General features: G+C 46.7%; 1 protein-coding gene across 1 annotated transcript in view; it reads right to left on the minus strand.

Annotated features, from left to right (window-relative positions):
* Nucleotides 1-18,015, minus strand: part of DNAH9 (dynein axonemal heavy chain 9) — a 201,691-nt gene that overhangs the window by 13,573 nt on the left and 170,103 nt on the right. The window contains 5 exon segments of the mRNA XM_035902634.1: nucleotides 3,854-4,036; nucleotides 6,678-6,848; nucleotides 7,626-7,817; nucleotides 8,311-8,502; nucleotides 12,240-12,467. Coding sequence (XP_035758527.1) covers nucleotides 3,854-4,036; nucleotides 6,678-6,848; nucleotides 7,626-7,817; nucleotides 8,311-8,502; nucleotides 12,240-12,467 — 966 coding nt within the window.

The raw sequence follows: 18,015 nt of genomic DNA on the forward strand, positions 1-18,015 counted from the left end.
TCCAGCCACTCTTCCCCATGCCTGTAGCGTTGCATGGGGTTGTTGTGACCCCAGTGCAGGGCCCAGGTACTTGGCCTTGTTGAACCTCACACAATTGGCCTGGTGCCATGGATCCAGCCTGGCCAGGTCCCTCTGCAGAGCCCTTCTCCCCTCCAGCAGATCCACACTCCCATCCAGTTTGGTGTTATCTGCAAACTGACTGAGGGTGCACTCGATCCCCTTGTCCAGGTCATTGATAAAGATGTTAAACTGGCCCCAGAACTGAGCCCTGGGTAATATTACATGTGTCATCATCTCCCATCCCAGGAGAACTTAGACCCTGAGAGGACCTATTCAGTAGTCTGGTCTCTGGCTAAAGCCATGGCAAGACCATGCAGGAAGAAAAAAAAGTCAGAGGGGCAAAGTACTGCACTGGTCACAGCAGGACGCTGAGAACCACAGGGCCTTCTAATAGCGACAGTCAGAAGTATTTTGCACTCCTGGAAAGGTTTTAAAGCAGGTAAAAATATTGCAAAATGTGTGCAAGCAGTCAAATTGATTTAAAGACATAGCCCCCATGATCATATATCCTGTCAAGTTTTATTTTCAGGAAACAAATCAATTAGCAAATGTAATTCTCAGGAAGGCTTAAGAAAAGAAATTTTTATAGCCTGCACACTCAAGCATACTTGTTGGAATCTCCTGTGAGGGTTCAAAGCATCTATAGCAGCTATCTCGTATAGTTGTCCAAACACAATTATGCATAAATTTGCATTTCAGGTGCTGAATACTAAAGTGCATCTGGAATGATTCAAGTTACTTTTTTTTTTTTTCCAAAAAGATGGGAGTAATTTTCATTAAAGACACCCTTGAAGGAAACCCTAATCAGCCTGCAGTCATTCCCTCAATATGAGGGGACTATTGTCACAAATTATTTTCTCAGTTAAGGTTATTTTCACTTGATATAGTGAAAAACCTGGCTAGCCTTACAAAATTTGGTCTTACTTTATCCTTTCATAATATTTATTATCCTCATTTTGGAGGCTTATCCTTCACTGAAGTTGCAAAATACAAAAACTGCTTGCAAAAATTACACTCGGTACAACATTAACATGCAAGTGTTTCAGCCCAGCCTCTGGTCTCACCGAAGTCATCCAGAACAAAGAGCTTTGGAATGCAACATGCCAGTTATTTTTGATGGCTACCAGTCTATTGCAATTTCTCTTCCTCTTAATGGGATGTCTCCTATTTTTGGACCAAACAATCACTTTCCGCTACACAGACACAATGAATTATTCAAAAATTCAAATTAGGCATGACATTTCCAAATCTCCTTCTTTTAGCAGATAGTCAGTTAAAAACAATAAGACTTGCTTCCTCCATGTTTTATTTATTCTCTTCTGAGATCTGTGGTTCCTGTTATGTAAACTCTCCTCCTCTGAGTGCTGTTAGCAAGGTCCCCAATCCCAGAGATTAACGTGCATTAACAGCTCTTGCAGGAGCTGCTTCCAGAAGGAACAATTAAAGGGTAATTTCTTTCCCAAACTGAGCATGAGACCTAGCTGTCAAGTCAGGCCAGCAGCACTGCCTACAGGAAGAGCCAACAGCAGAGCCAGGCATCCTCTGGCCGTTATGTGGTACCCAAGGCATGGGGAGGGCTCACTGGGGGATGCTGGGCAGTGGTGTGGGTCTTGCACGATGTCTAACTTAGCTCTGCAGGGACTCACATGTGAACTTTGCTTGCAGGCACAGAAGAATTGCCCACTGGTGGTATCTCAGACCCTTCAAATTTGGCTCTTCAGCATACACAAGACAGAGAAATGCAAATACAGATAGATACGGCTACTCATCTGCTCTGCAGTAGTCCTTAAGTCCTGGCCCCGGGGTGTCTCTGAATCACACTGTAGGTACTGAGGCTGTTGGGACCAACCTACGACGTCATCAGAGGTGCCTTTTCTACAGGTACCATCTCACTTCCCTGCCATGATGTGTGGCAGGGTTTTGGGGAGAAATTTGTGCCCTCTATTATTGCCTGGTTTCTGTTATTTTGTCTGTGGCTTCTTTAAGCTCATGCATCCAATCATTCCCCCTACCAATATTAAATAGCTTATTCTTCTCCACATTAAATCTAATTGCTACACATTGTCCCAGTTACAAATATATCTTGTTTGGTGCTCCAGGATTGAAGCATTAAATCATTTCTGTTTACCTGTCTCAGGAAAAACATTTTTGATTTCACTGCCTTATGCTAGAAAATAAAGGAAATCTCTTTGTAATAATTGACTACATAAATACCAGGCTATTTTAAAATGGATTGTACATACTGGGCCACCACAAAGTGTATAGGATATGTCTCTTTCTTTAATCAAGACAATAAGCATTGGCAGCGAATGCAATGCAGAAATGTCTGTGCTAGCAGGGACCCAAGGTGCTGCGTTCACAGTGTACAGCACAACCAGCTGGGATTTACAGGCAGCCTAGTCCTAGCCCTGCAGAGCTACCACTACCTAAACCCCAGAGCCAGCCCTAGCCCCTCTGTGTGCACACTGCATATATGTCCTCTGAAAATCTCTCTTCAAAGCTGCCCTCAAGAGTAGGTTGGCACTGTCGTTCCATCTCGAGACAGGTCCTCCCTGCTGACCTGTCAGCTCTTTCTACTAATGGGGTCATACGAAGTAGTTGCAGTTCCTTCAAGTGTGATGGTTCCCATGCTATGCAAAGTATGTTTGTGAGCTAAGTGTTTTGGTGAAATGGGATGACAACCCATCATTCAGGAAACGATGGAACAGGGAATGCTCAGTGACTGATGTCCTTAATTGCTACCTCACACCATGAAATCATCCAGGGAGCAACTTTGTGTTGATGATGCAGGGAAGCCATCGGGATAGTGTTGATGCCACCAGCTTTGTGCTGCAAGCTCCAGGCAGCATTCCTCTGCTACACTTAGACCTTTCTGAGGGATGTACAGCACTTGGCTATGGTGAAGAGTTTTTTGGGATGATGAGGTGAAGGGGGAATTTTGCTACAGGGCACCAGGGCTGGCTAGGCAGGTCCTCACCTCACTCGCAGTGCAGTCTGGTCTATGCTGTTTAATCCCCTAATGGGCTGTCAGTAGCCTTTTATATTTTGTCCCTCCAGCTGCCTGGGAGGGGATTCAGCATATGACTCCAGCCCCAGAGCTCCCCCTTTTCTTCATAAGCAATGGCCAAAGCCAGCATCCAGAGGGACACAGACATCTCCTTCCTGGAGCAGAGTCGTTTCTCACCAGGGTGGAGAAGCAACTGTGGGTGGAGCAGTCATGGACAGTATCTCTGTAGGGAAGGTCTGCTCCTGACTCTCCTCCATCAGCAAATGACTCATATCCAGCAAAGGGGGTAGTGTCTCTTCCAAAACTCTTGAGTTTTCAGGTTTTTCTCTTACATCTCTGGAAATTTTTTGTCCTCTCACATGACCAATCTTTCCTTTGATTTCAGCTCAGCTTGTGCCTTTGATGACACTTTACGAACTCCCCCCAGTAACCTGGGGGTTTGTGAAAAGGTGTGATTTTTTTAGCTTACCTTTAAATAGGCTATGTCTCAGTTTCTGAGTGACCTATTGTTGCTGTGCTACAATATCGGGTGGAGAGAAGTGTTTGGTCTCTGTTCCCAAGAGCAGCCATTGCTATGTGTACCTTTAACTTCTCCCAGTGCCTGTGCTCATGGCCTGTGGACAATGTGCCATTTGAAATCCATCTGTGAACCCTTCCCCATGGAGTCAAGTTGGTTTTGCAGCCAGCAGTGCTGAATACGGAGAGCGACCCCTTTTATTCCCTGAGCACCTTTTCCATTCGTCAAGATTTTACAGCACTGCAGTCTCAAGCATCCAGAGCTCCTACCTTAAGCCCCAGATCCAGCTCCTTGAGAGCACGCTTTATTTCACTGGTGAGGATGTTCATGCGCTCACATTCCTGGAAGGCAACCACAACATACGGCGTCCTCTCCTCCACCTTTGCCATCAGTTCTGCAATGTTAAACTCATCCATCAGTTTCTCTAACATCTCTTCCAGAAGAGCTTTCACCTGTGTGCCGAAGGGAGGAGAGAGATGTTAGCGAATGACCCAATGGGCTTCCTCAGCCGCCTGAACACAAGATGAAAACTCCATCTGTCAGTTAGTGTCTCCAAAACCAATCAGCGTCAGCTGCACTGGGCACAGCACCTTCCAAAGAGCTTGCCCCATCCTATTAAAATTCAAATGCTTACAAAAATTGATGTCAGATGAGAAGCTTTCAAAATGATGGTTTAAAAATGTCACTGTGACATGTAACAGTCTCCTTTCTTCTTGGGTCTTAAGCCTGTATTCCTACTTCTCCTGAGGTCAGATTCAATGCAAGAAGATGGATGGGGCTGTAGCCTCAGCTGAGCCTCAGGACAACTGAGCTGGTTTTCTGTGGTGTATTGATAGAGAGAGGTGATTATATAAAATTGAATTTTAAGCTGAATTTGGCATTCTGAACTAATAGAGCCGTGGAAGAAAAGCATAATGAAACAAAATTATTTTCTGGTCAACATTACAGCTTGATTTGGAAACAGTGCTCTATATCTCTAAGTACAAACCAGGGAAAGCTCCAATGCAACAGGGTGTTTCTAGTGTCTAAAAAATAACTAAAACAGACAAAAACTTTTCAGATTGACAGTGAGGCATGAAGACCCTAATCTTCATGGGATCAGCTGTATGTCTCAGGTCTACATGGATCATTAGGCAGCATGGTGTGCAATTCTCTCACATGATACTTTGCTTTACTTCTGTGCTGGAACCTGAGCAAGCCTTCTGCTTCCTGAGGATTTTTCAGGAACACATAATGCAGTTACAATTCTGCGATCTGATGTGCAAAACCTGGCGTGCTGGTGCCAGTGCCAGCTGCCAGCCAGTGACAGAGGCAGCCCAGGGTAATTTTATTGCCACGCCCACTGACATTCATATCTTGGACTCTGTACTCCAATTTCCTCTGTTGCTGCTCTTCCAACCCCTCCACATTCACGTCAGACATTATGAAGAGGTGACGATGTGTAGGCTGTTACTGCAACCGGCTAAGTGGCTAAAGTTAAAGCTCAGCTGGAAAAGCTCTTCAGCTGCACCTCAGGTGTGGTAAAGAAATATCCTCTAATTTGAAATTCCCCTGAAAATCCCTTTGGCTCTGATTTTTTCACAACAATTACAGCTCATTTTCTGTAATGTGGCCTTGGAAACCTGTGGGAGCAACTGGACTTACCAGAGCCTCAGGAAAATGCCAGGCTCGCAGCTTCCCTGCAAACTCCCTAAAACCACCTCAGCCAAACCAGGAGCTGGAAATCCTCAAACGAAGGAGCTAAGAGAAAACTCTTAACCCACTCTCATTCAAGGACCAAGTGAAAGGGATACGGCCAGTGCCAGTTATAGTTCAGATAATGACAGAGATCACCTCCAGAAGAAAATCTGCTGTGGGAGCATCCCCCCAGGCACAACGCAGAGCGGTGGGACCACACTTGGGTTGCTTTCAGGCGGCTTTTCTTCTCAACAAGATCACCAAAGTCATGAGGACTTCTGTGTTCCTGTGACAGTCCTTCTGACTGTCACCAGGAGTTTGCAGGGTAGCCATGCTCTGTGATACCATTCCTGGATCACTCAGTGATAATTTTGCTTCTCTGGCCAAGGAGTTTAATTGTATTTCAGTAGCAAAAGGACTGGGAGGGGAGAAGAGGTAGTCACATTTCACAGAATCACAGAATCCCAGAATGGCAGGGGTTGGAAGGGACCTCTGGAGATCATCCAGTCCAACCCCCCTGCTAAAGCAGGGCCACCCAGAGCAGGTTGCACAGCACATCGTCCAGGTTATCTTGGAGCATCCCCTTTGGCTTTACTACCTCTGGATTATTCCCGTCATCTCAGATTCCAGTACAAACTGAAAACTGAACATGCCCAGCACTTCTAAGAGACCCTTAGGCAAAAGCAGTAAGTTCCCCAGCTCCACACCAAGCCAAAGGAAGCACATGTGAAACCATAGACTTCATATGAGCTTTCTGTTAGCCATTCATTAATTTGCAAAGTTTGAAACACAGAGTTGGGACCTTAAGACTACAGAAATAAAAAACTGAGCAAGCGTTGGCTGGTTTCAGATCCTGTTATGAATGCTTGGGCCAGATTTTAATGAGCTGTGGGTTTCAAGGGGAAGGGCTGAGATCAGCCCAGTACATAGGCATAGTGAAGGACTTCAGCTGGAAATAAGATATTTAAAAACCCCTGGGAGCCTTGGAGCTGGGTGAGAGCTGGGTGGGAGCTGGTGGCAACAGCAAGAGGTGGGCTGAGCCCTGGGTGGCAGCTCGTACCTGGCAGCTGGTGCACTCAGGGAGCCCACTGGGTTGGCAGTCACAGCATGGTGCACAGGCACTGGTGGCTCAAAGAAGGTTCATTTGCAATGTCTTCACAGGATGATAATGAAGGCACTGCAGTTCAGGGGGTAATTAAAAACCACTGTCCCATTACTGAAAATACTCCAATTACATCCCACCGTGATGATGTTCTGCATAGTATGAGTCTAGTGGTTTTAGACACTCGCTTTGTATCCAGCAAAGGATACAGCACATTATAATAACCAGTTTTGAGAAAAACCAGAGCTAGACAGGACTACTTATGAATGAGACAAGCATCAGAATTCAACAACTCCTTCCTCTACCACTCTCACCGTTTCTTCCCTGGTCACCACTCCTCCTTCACCCATGCTGGTGTCCCGGGGCTGCATCTCCAACACGATACGGAAGAGCTTCTCTGAGGTCTGGGTAAGGAAGCCAATCTCAGCATTGGGATGGAGGCCATACAGATACGGAGACTCTGGAGGCAAGGCATCATCTATGTACTGTACAGAGAAACTCAGGTTCAGGTTAGATGCAGAGTCCAGGGTACTTTGCCTGCAGAGTTCACAGTGCTGGAATTAATCACCCACCCAAATGTGTAAGTTCAGGCTGATATAACGCTGCTTGCAGCTTAAACACCAGCGAACTGATGGGAGAATGGAGTGTATGATTGTTTACAGAACTGCTTCTACTCCTGCTGTGAAAAATTCAGTAATTGCTAAATTTTGACTTGGCTACGTATCTCAGGCCTGGACCTTCTCTAGCAATTATCCACTGTGCATTTCGGCATCAATATCCTGAAATCTCTTGTGGGGATTTAGCTTCCAGTAGTTAAGTTTTATGAACAAAACCAGCCTAATATGCCTATCTCTGCTACCGCATTTGTGTACAAAGAACAGATGAGATCAGTAAGCAGATCAACAAGACCCTTCAGTGTTTCTCATCGAAACTGATGATAAAAGGAGCTTGAAAGGGCCATTTTAGCAAACAGTATGTGGATGTAATTTTCCAGGAGCCCTGCTCAAGTCTCAAGAACCAAAACAGTTGTTCTATTCATGCATGAACAGAATGAGCCCATGATGAAGTAGCAAATTACCATTATACTTGGTTCATCCAAGGGAATACTGAAACATCTACAGAAACAGAACATAATGGGAAATAACAGGAGGTGTGTTGAAACACTGCAGTCCTATTCACTGCCTCCTAAGACAGATTGTAAGGCAGTTATGGAAGATATTACATTTATGTGTATAAATAATGTCAGAAAACAAAGAGCTTACCTGATGATAGCCATTATAGTCCATGTTCCCTGGGAGGGGGAATCCTGGAGCAAGGAGGAGTTCTCCCTCCAGCATTTCTGGCTTAATAAATTCTTCCAAATAGGTTTTGCAAAGCCGCCTGTCCCAGTCATCTGTAATGTGACCTCCGTACATAATCTCACCAAAGAGGTAGCGTAAATCATCATAAGGGACCTGAAGAATGAACCAGGAGGGCATGGAGGCGTTCAGACAGCCAGAGCTCCACCAGCCATGTCACCGAGCTGTGGGCTACAGCACTAAGCACTGATCTGCACAGTGAGTGCTTCCACTCTGCTATTTCAGTTTTCTAAGTAAACAAACATTAGGTAGTAGTTAAATCCTGCCCAAGGAAAACTGGATCACAGCATATATTTCATGCAGTTTCACACTGAAATGCAAATTTATTCTAAGCTCTGTTAAACCAAAGACCACTATGTATTTTCAATGAGTAAAGACCACAGGCACTATTTGCTATGATTTGTAAGCTGCTACAGATGTGAGTAGCACTGAAGCTTCCCATCTCACCACAAAGGTATACTGAACTGTGAAGTTACAAAACCAAAGATACCAAGGAAATGGCATTTAAGGAGACTTCCCAGGAGTTTCAGCACAAGCCAGTCCATCACTGGTGGTTAAAAGCCAAACAGCCCACCTTTGATTCACGCACCTTTGAGCTGGCCTCCAGGTAATTATATAGCACGTTCACAGAGATAGTGAGGTCTCCAGCGTTAAAGGGGTAAGAACGGTTCCAGCCCTGGGGACCAAACTTGCGCCTTTCTGCCACCAAGGCATGGAAATAGCAGAGGGCAAACAGGATGCTCTTGAACTCATTCTCCCGGGTGCACATCTCCAGGGTCTCCTGCAATAAAGGCAGAGAGGCAAGGCTGTGTAAGTCCACACCACCCTCTGTCTCAGTGATTCCCAGGGCCTCCCAAATACAACAGACTTTGGACAGGGGTGAATTGTTTTGCCCGATCAGTTCATTTCTGCATAATATACACATTTGCTTATTTTCTACATTAGTGGAATTGCATTGCAAATTCATCAGCAAATTCTGATGCATATTTTCCAAATTAATATTTTCTTTTCCAACTCAAAGTGGCTTTGCACAGGAGTGCATACTGACAGGCAAGAAGGGAAGGAAATGTGTACCCACCCAATGCCCCATCACCTGCACGTGCCTCACATCCTACAGCAGGGAGATGGAGAGAGGCACCACACAGGGCAAGCGTGCCAGCAGTGTGACTGGGACCACGGCCCTAAGCAAGGCTCCTGCTGAGGAGGACTGTACCTGGAAGAACCAAAGTCCATCCTGACCCTTGAGTACAAAAAGCTTCCTTGGGGAGGATTTCTCTGAAGCAGCAGGGAACTCTCCCAGAAAGGCTGTGCTCCCACTGCTGTGACCCTCTGCACAAAGCCAGCCCAGCTGCCCGCTGCAGCAGCATATTTGCTGACGGCACAACCTTGCTCAGCACAGCAAATTAGGGATGCGAGAAACTGCTAAAAATTCAAGCAGGGGAGATCACTTGCAAAAAAAAAATCTAATGCAGTCCTTTAAAGCCAGCACAGCAATGGGTGCTTCCTTTCCAACTTCCAGGTGTTAAACTCAAACTTAAAGTTTGAATATCTACAAATGAGTAGGCAGAATCATGATGCCGGAGGTGGAGGGGTGGGAGCCTGAATCATTTAATCAATGAAAATGAACAAAGGGAACCAGTCTCCAAAGAACCCTGAACAGCACTGGGAGTGACGTCTCAGCAGGAGGGCACCAAGGGGAAGCTGGGGCAGCCATGCCTGTTCAGAGCAGCAAGAGCATCAACGTTACAGGAGAGCAGGGCAGCAGAAAGGACGAAAGACTGGAGCTGTGTGTATGGCATGAGGCTGAAGCTCAGCTCCCACGGAGGAAGCTGAACCCCCTTTCTGTGGCTGAAGCCAGGTGGAAGCTTGGAAAGCTCTGGCCCTCATTTTGTGTTGGCAAGAGCAGTGTGGCTGAGCAGCAGATATCTGCCCCATGGCAGGAACCTGACGGGATCTCCCATGGCCAACAGTACAGATCTCCCCAGACCTGGGAGATTAACATGTTGGATAAGGCTTGCCTACATCTCCACCCACGTCTCTGCAAACCCTCCCCAGGAACAGCATATCCAGGGTACCATGGCTCTGACCTGCAGAGCTGAGCAAGCAGCTGAGCAATGATGGGGTAGCTGTACCAGCCCCTCCATCCTCCCTCACCAGGGACAGCCCCTTTAAGTCCACTCTGCTATGTGACAAAGACTACAAAGGGTGTCCGTGTGACTTCCTTTCACTGTCGCAATCTTAAAAATGTACATTAGACCATAATCAGCTGGGGAACATAACAGAGCTCAGGGTCTGTGCTGAAAAGGGGGAATCCATTACTCCAATGTAAGCAAGATGTTGACTAAGTGCATAGGATGATCAAGAGCAATCCCAAACCCTGTTTTCCCCTTGATGAGACAGCACTCTAGACTCCCTTCATTATCAGCAACCTGATGAAGAACTGGTTCAAATACGTGCTGAACACCTTTCTCATTTCAGAAAATGCCCCCGGACTTCAAGGGAAGCTTGCCTGAATGAACACTGAGTAAGAATCCAGCTCAGTCTCATTCAGCCTCTTTATTTAGTTGTGCATTTTTCTTCAGCTAAAAAGCAGAACAATATTCCTCGCATAGAATAATAGGCCTTCTTTGTGGTTTTCAGCTGAAAGCTAAATTTGAACATCCATTCTGTACAAAGCAGGGAAATGAGGTGTAAAGGGGCCCCACCCACTCGCTCCAGTATTTCTGATAAGAGACGATTTATAATACTCTGGCAGTTTAGAAAATGCTAATTACTATCTGATTGAAATGAGCAGAGGCAGGATGCAAATGTTACTTGGGGTGAAGGTTCTCCCTTCTCTTGCTCTTCAGGACATTTTGTGGAGTTCAAGGTGATGAATGACAGTAGATAAAAATGGAATAATCTTCTTTGACTACTCGCATTAATCCTTGCATGGTGCCTCCCTACCTCACCTGCTCAGCAATGTTAGCTCCTGCACTCAAGATTCCCTCCATAACAACATCTCAATGCATAAATAGTTGCGAGCTACCCCCATTTCTCTTTCCCATGGACCAGTGCCTGGGGTACACAATAGGCTGGGGTTGCTACTGCCTGGTCCCAAATGACAAGAAGATGTATGGGGAGAAAAGAAAGCAATCCTGCAAGGTTTTGCTCTGTGTGTTCCCAGCACAGTCATTGGCAGAACGGACATGCTGTAGTAACGTCGGTGCTAGTGATCCAAAAAGGCAGCCCGAGGGGTGAATGCACCTTCAGACCCTTTAGGCTGCTCTAGGTTTAACAGCCAGGGCCTTGCTGTGAGTGCTTGGCATGACAAGGTAACAGCAATGTGTGAGTGCAGGTAATGGGCATTCAGGGCAGCAGAATGCAATGGTCTGTGTCTCTAGGAAAGGTGTCATCATAAACACAAGCAGTAAGCCCTTAGCCTTTTGTGTCATGTGGAAAATGGGGTCAGCAGAAGGAGAGCCGCCTCCAGCAGTGAGGCACACCAGGCTCCAGTATGCCTCCACATGCAGGCTCTTCCCAGGGGAGCCACCGGCACTTGGTCCCTGCCCACTGTTGCTGGCAGCCTCCTGCCCTGCAGTGCCCAGAGCTGCCGACTGAGGCCACAAAGCAGGCTTGTTTAATCACCGTGCTACAACGACTCTAACATTGATCCATACCCTCTGCAGCACGAAGAATATTTCCCATCATTTCCACATGCTTTGCTTTTGTGTCCCCTGCACAAGAGGCTCAGCTGTAGTTCCAGCAGCAAAGAGCGGGGACGGTGGCCGCTGCAGCAGGAGTGTGTGTATGTGGTCACCATGCAGTAAAAGCAACAAGCAAGAATAGCCATCAGCTATTCTTCTTGTGGGCCAGCAGTCCTCAAGATGGCCTGTTTCACCCTCATTTGGCAAAACAAGTCCTCCTTGCAGGGAGATTTCAGCTCTAATTTGCAACGCTTCTGATGTCAGCAAGGTTTTGAGCTGAATGGCCTTTGGGCACACAACACCAACTCCCCCTACACTGCTCTGAAGAGTGATGTGGGATGTGACCATATCAGCAGTTCTGAACCTCTAACACCAGTTAAACAGAAGGGCAAAAAAATGCAGTTTAACCTGCTCGCCTTCCCAAGTCACTCACCAGCCCAAAAAGAAATGACACAGACACAGAAATCATGTTGAAACATGATAAAAGTCTCCCAAATGCTGCATTCAGAAGTTTGATTCTGTAAAAAAATAGCCTTTCTAACGATCATACATTGGTGAGAAAATTATTAACCTGGGCAGAAGTCTGGTATCCTATGACCTTCTGCAAGAAAGAGGCCACTCAGGATTACCTGAGTCCTCTCTTGGGAAGAGATCTGTGCTCATATCCTGGAGGAGAGACAAGGGGGTTGTTGGATCCAGAGACTACACGATGAAAAGGGACTCACAGGTCTGCAGTGCTCCCTCCCCGCCCCATCGCCCTCTACACAGGGCTCCAGCAGCTCCAAGCCAACCCATTGGCCAGCCACTGGTGTGAGCCCCACTGCTCTCCTACCTGATTGAAGTTGTCGAGGGCTTTGTGCAGGTTTGCATGCATTCCAGTCGGGGCCTCGTTGGTGATTTTGATGGAGTTCTCCAGGATGCCCTGGGGAATGATGTGGCTGTCAGGGGAGGGTGCCGGCTCTGCACTAATGAAGACACGGAAATCCTGGTGGCTGCCCTCACTGTGCTGCTCCAGCTTCTTCTCCAGAGAACTCAGCCACTTGGCCACCAGGTGGATGTTCTGGAAGGGACAAAGGGGACAAGGGTTCATCAATCCCCCACCATTTACACCTGCTCAGAGCAGGCACCGAATCCATCACACGAATGAATGGCACCCACCAAGGCTGTGCTCTAGAAGTCTGTACTTGCCCCAGTAATCACTCTGTGTAATTCACAATATTCTGTCACATCAAGTACACTTTTCAACTCAAGATAATCAATATAAATCCCCAGCATTGAAGCAAGCCGCTAACAGGTTTTTTGGGTTCTCTGTGATGAAACTTTCCTTGCTACAGTAATGTATGGCTGATGAAATAGTGTTATTTCCCCAGATCTACCAAGCTCAAACGAAAATGCTGTTCACTTTTAACAGAATATCAGTGAGGACCCTCAATATCAGTTACTGGGAAAAAAACAATCAAGCAGGTGGTTTTACAAAGACCTTTAACATAAAATATTTATTTATTCAGGCAACTAATTCAGAATATCAGAAAATTTAGCAGTATTATGCAGATATGGTGAAATGGATGAAGATGTGCCTCGGTTTTTCAGCTAGAGTCCTGTACAGTGTTGCAGTTTCCAGGCAAGAAAACAGCTTTTTTTATATTTTGAATGGGGCAGGTCACACACAGCAGGGATTCATGGGCTAAAGCTACCCCCATTTTAAAGTCAGGTGTGTAATCCAGTGTTAACAGGCACTCTAGAAGGTGATTTATCCCATCCAAAGACAGGACAAGGAACTTGCTATACTTAAAAGCAGCCGCCAAAAAGATAAACTGCTTGGAGGTAGCAAGGAAATTATATAAAGGAGCCATATTAGAGGCTTAGAATAAATATATATCACCTACAAAAAGGACCAGAAAGGAGCTCTCATGGTTAAATAGCAGAGTAATGGAGACTATTAGGAGTAAAATTACATTCTTCAGAAAGTGGAAATTGTGTCCAAATGAGAAAAACAGAAAACAGCACAAAATCCAGTCATGGTAAGGCCAAAAAAGGTTTTAAGAAGCAATATTCTGAAAACCATAAAAACTAATAATAAAACCTTTTTCACAATCCAGAAACCTACCAGGGAGCCTATAAAACTCCAAGATGATCAAAATGTACAGGGAGTGCCCAGGAAATGCAAGGCCATCACAAACCAGCTCGTATTCGCTGGAGTATTCACTGCAGAGCCTGGGGAGGGTCTCACTGTTACAGCCTGCATTACATGGTGGCACCACTCACATGCTGAGGCTGAAGACACCTCTGGAGCTCAACCAGCCAATCATCCTGCACTAAGGAGGGTCAGCTAGAGCAGCCTCCTAACTGTATCCAGTTGGGGGTTTGATACCTCCAAGGCTAGAGCGTCCACATCCTGTCTGAGAAATGTGTCAGTCTTCAACCACCCTCACAGTAAAAAGGAAAAGGAAAGGGAAAAGGGAAAGGGAAAGGGAAAGGGAAGGAGAGGAGAGGAGAGGAGAGGAGAGGAGAGGAGAGGGGATTGTGTTTAAAGGAAACCTGTATTTCAATTTGTGCCCATTACCTCTTGCTCTTTCACTGGGCATCACTATGGCTCCATCTTCCATACTCCCCCTGCCACGAGGTATTTAACCAAACTGATAAATCTCTCTGAGCCATTGCTTGTTGAGGTTAAATAATCCCAGCTCTCTCAGCCTCTCTTCATATGACAGATGTTCCAATCCCTTAATCATTGGGAATACTCTTAAACTGAAGCAGCAGATGAAGAGTTTTTCTAAAAAATTGATAAACTAATAATAACAATTTACTAGGACCAGATGGTATCCAGCCTAAAGAAACACAGATACAGAAGCATTACCCCTTGGTATGTACTAGGCAAACTGGCGGGGGCTCTAATAAACCATGAATTAACACACAAACAGTATGAATTAGAAAAAGCCAGGAATCTAAAATTTCCAACACATTTCAGATCACTCATAGGGGGGATATCCAAATCTGAGCTTGTCACCATAAACTCCTTTTGAAGTTGCTAGAAAGGTGAGCTCCAGCAGGCAGCTCACCACACCGTTTTCAGGCATCGCCATTGGTCGCTATTGCCTCCACAAGACCTGTGTATCTTCATGCTTGGATTTTCAGCAGTATCAGCTATTTATCTTTCCATTACCAGTATTACTGCAGGTGAGAGGGAAGGTCACATAGGCTCCCAACTGATTGACACAGGAAATAGGGGTGGGAAGCTACCAGTGGAGTTTGAACTGCTCACCCTACGCAAAAACCTCCTGAAAGAGCAAATGATTAGTGAGCTGACAAAATTAGTCATAAGGCAAAGTAATTTCAAGTACTGAAAATAAAACCTGGTGGTAAAGAACTGCAAAAGGATGCTATCCTTCTAAGTGATGAGCAATGATACGGCAGAAGAAATTTAGTGTTGAAAGATGCAAAGTAATGCACACAGGAAAACAACCCTAGCTATAGATATAAACAATGATGGGTTCAGAATTAGCTATTACCACTCAGGGAAGACATCTCAGAGTCCTTACTGTTATTTCCTGCAAATAACTGCTCAATGCTTAACAACGTGAAAGCAATGAAATGTCAGCAAAGAAACAGAAAATAAAACTGCAAACATTATTATGTCACTCCATAAATACATGGTGGGCCTTCATCTTGAAAACAATACCCAGTTCTCACTTCTCTGCCCCCCAAAAGATACAGCTTCCACATGAGGAGACACTAAATTGTATGGGCTCCCCAGTTTCGCAAGAGAGGAAATTGGGGTAGAGGGGGTGAGTGAAGAACAGGAACAGAGGGATGAATAGAGCAGGCTGCAGATTTAAGAAGAGTAAGGGGAAGTACCTTTTCATATGACACACAACTAAACTGTGAATTCATTGTCTCAGGGGTTTGTGGAAGCTGAGAGAATCACAGAATGCAGCTGAGCTTAGATCCACGGAGAGGAGCACCCCTGCATGCTTGCACTGTTCATACACCCTCCCCTTGGGTTGTGGGCCTGCCTTCTCATGGGCAGGAACTGGGCTGGCAGCACTCTTACAGGTTGATGGAACCTCAAGGGACCACCCTCATGAGAACACAGAAACTTTATTCTGGCTTTTCTGTTGGAGGTTTCAAGTGCCTCTCAAGAGCTACTTATGGAAAGATCCCAGCCGGGACTGGAGGAGAGAATGAACAGTTGTTGAAAAGGAAAAGCTGAGATCCTTTAGGCATGGACTGGGACAAAGCAGCGGCTGCTGTCACAGACTATCAGCAAGTGCAAATGCTGGAGAGATGGGTCAGCTCTCAGAGCTGGACCAAGAGGCAGGAAGGACTGGATGGTGGTGCATCTCACCAGAGGAGATGGGCTGCCTCAGGAGAGAAGAGACTAAGACCTCAGTCACAGCCACAAACAGGTCCCTTTGCACATCACCAACTGGCCTTGCACACTGCCAGATCTGTACTGGGTTTGCATGGCAAGGTTTTGGTAGCGGGGGGGCTACAGGGGTGGCTTCTGTGAGAAGATACCAGAAGCCTCCCATATGTCTAATAGAGCCAATGCCAGCTGGCTCCAAGACAGACCCACTGCTGGCCAAGGTTGAGCCCATCAGCAACGGTGTAGTGCCTCTGTGATAACATAGTGAAGAAGGAAGGGCGGGGGGGAAGTGTGCAATTGCAGCTGGAGAGAGGAGTGAGAATACATGAGAGGAGCAGCCCTGCAGCCACCCAGGTCAGTGCAGGAGGGCAGGAGGGGCTCCAGGCGCAGGAGCAGAGATTCCCCCGCAGCCCCTGGTGCAGCCCATGGTGGGGCAGGCTATCCCCCTGCAGCCCAGGGAGGCCCATGGGGGAGCAGATCTCCACCTGCAGCCCGGGTAGGACTGCACACTGGAGCAGGGGGGGGCCCAAAGGAGGCTGTGACTCTGTGGGAAGCCCACGCTGGAGCAGGCCCCTGTCAGGGCCTGTGGCCCTGTGGGGAGAGGAGCCCAGGCTGGGGCAGGTTTGCTGGCAGGGTTGGTGACACCATGGGGACCCACGCTGGAGCCGTCTGCTCCTGAGGGACTGCACCCGGTGGGAGGGATGGACCCACCATGGGAAAGACTCATGCTTGAGAAGTTCATGGAGGACTGTCTGCCATGGGAGGGACCCCACACTGGAGCAGGGGAAGGGTGTGAGGAGGAAGGAGCAGCAGAAACAGCATGTGATGAACTGACCCCAACCCCCATTCCCTGTCCCCCTGAGCCGCTGAGGGGGAGGAGGAAGAGAAAATCAGGAGTAAAGTTAAGCCTAGGAAGAAAGGAGGGGGGGGGGGAGGTGTTTTCGTTTCTCATTATCCTACTCTGATTTGATTGGTAATAAATTAAACCGATTTCCCCAAGTTGAGACTGTTTTGCCCGTGACGGTAATTGGTGAGTGATACCTCCCTCTCCTTATCTCGACCCATGAGCTTTTCATTATATTTTCTCTCCCCTCTCCAGCTGAAGGAGGGATTGACAGAGCAGCTTTGGTGGGCGCCTGGTGTCCAGCCAGGGCCAGCTCACCACAATATGCCTGAACACAGACACCTGCAGCTGAACTAGTCATCCCACCAGAGAGCCATGGAGAAGGTAGGTCATCTTATCCAAAACCAGATGTGTGTAGTACATCCAATGGATCACTCTGGTGAAAGTCCCCAGCTCTGCCCCTGGCTTGGGAGAGGTGGCTGTGGTGGCTGGGTCAGATGGAGTCGTTTCTATTGCAGGCACCTGAAGTTAAAGGGGATGAGCACTGCTTTCAGAAGCCTCCTAGTAATACGGGAATTATGTTACTCTCACTGGCTTCAGAAGTATCAGAAAATAACACCGCAAGTGTGTAACTGTGTTTTCAAGACTGTAACATTTGTTAAAAAGGTGCACTTCACTATTTCCATTTTCTTACTCTCTATGGGGCTGGGTTCAAAGTGCACCAAGAACTCGGGAAAACTTCCTGTGCTTCTGTCTCCTTGCCCCAGACCTCTGTGTTTTAGATGTAAATGACACCTCCTCTGCCGCTTGGTAACTTCAATATTGCCCTCCTCTGCACAAGATTTTATCGGGCTGTCTTGATGCCCTAAGTCAAATAAATTGCTAGACGACTCTCCAGAGGTCAAGCCTCCACCTCTGAGATGGCAGCTGCTTCAGAAACATGAGTCAAGAGAACTGTTAGGGGAAACCTTGCATCCTCCGGTCCTGTTGCCCCAAATCTGATTCACATGGCTGGGAACAGCATTTCTTATTTAGAACTGCATAAATTCAGTCTCCTTCCCTGAAAGGTTTTAGGGTTGTGCTCACATTACATGGATGAAATGGAGTTTGGGGTGTGGGAAGAGACAAGGCAGAGATGCCTGAGCAAAGGAACCATGCTCTGGGGAAGAGTTGCTCTGTCAAAAACAACAACCGTGCAAAGAGCAGCAGACAAAATGCAATTATATCTGACTGCTAATGTACCAGTGCTTGCCTTATGCATTTAGGATTTCAAGAGTTGAGGTAACCCCCAGGGTCCAGACAACCAACTCACTCTAAAAACACAAGTCCGATAATAAAGTAGGAGTGGACTGAAACCTGTAACCAAAGTGTTCCAAGCACCTGCAGAGATTTAGTAAT

This window comes from Egretta garzetta, unplaced genomic scaffold (assembly GCF_000687185.1).
Source record: "Egretta garzetta isolate BGI_Z169 unplaced genomic scaffold, ASM68718v1 scaffold589, whole genome shotgun sequence".
In the NCBI taxonomy this organism is placed as follows: Eukaryota; Metazoa; Chordata; class Aves; order Pelecaniformes; family Ardeidae; genus Egretta; species Egretta garzetta.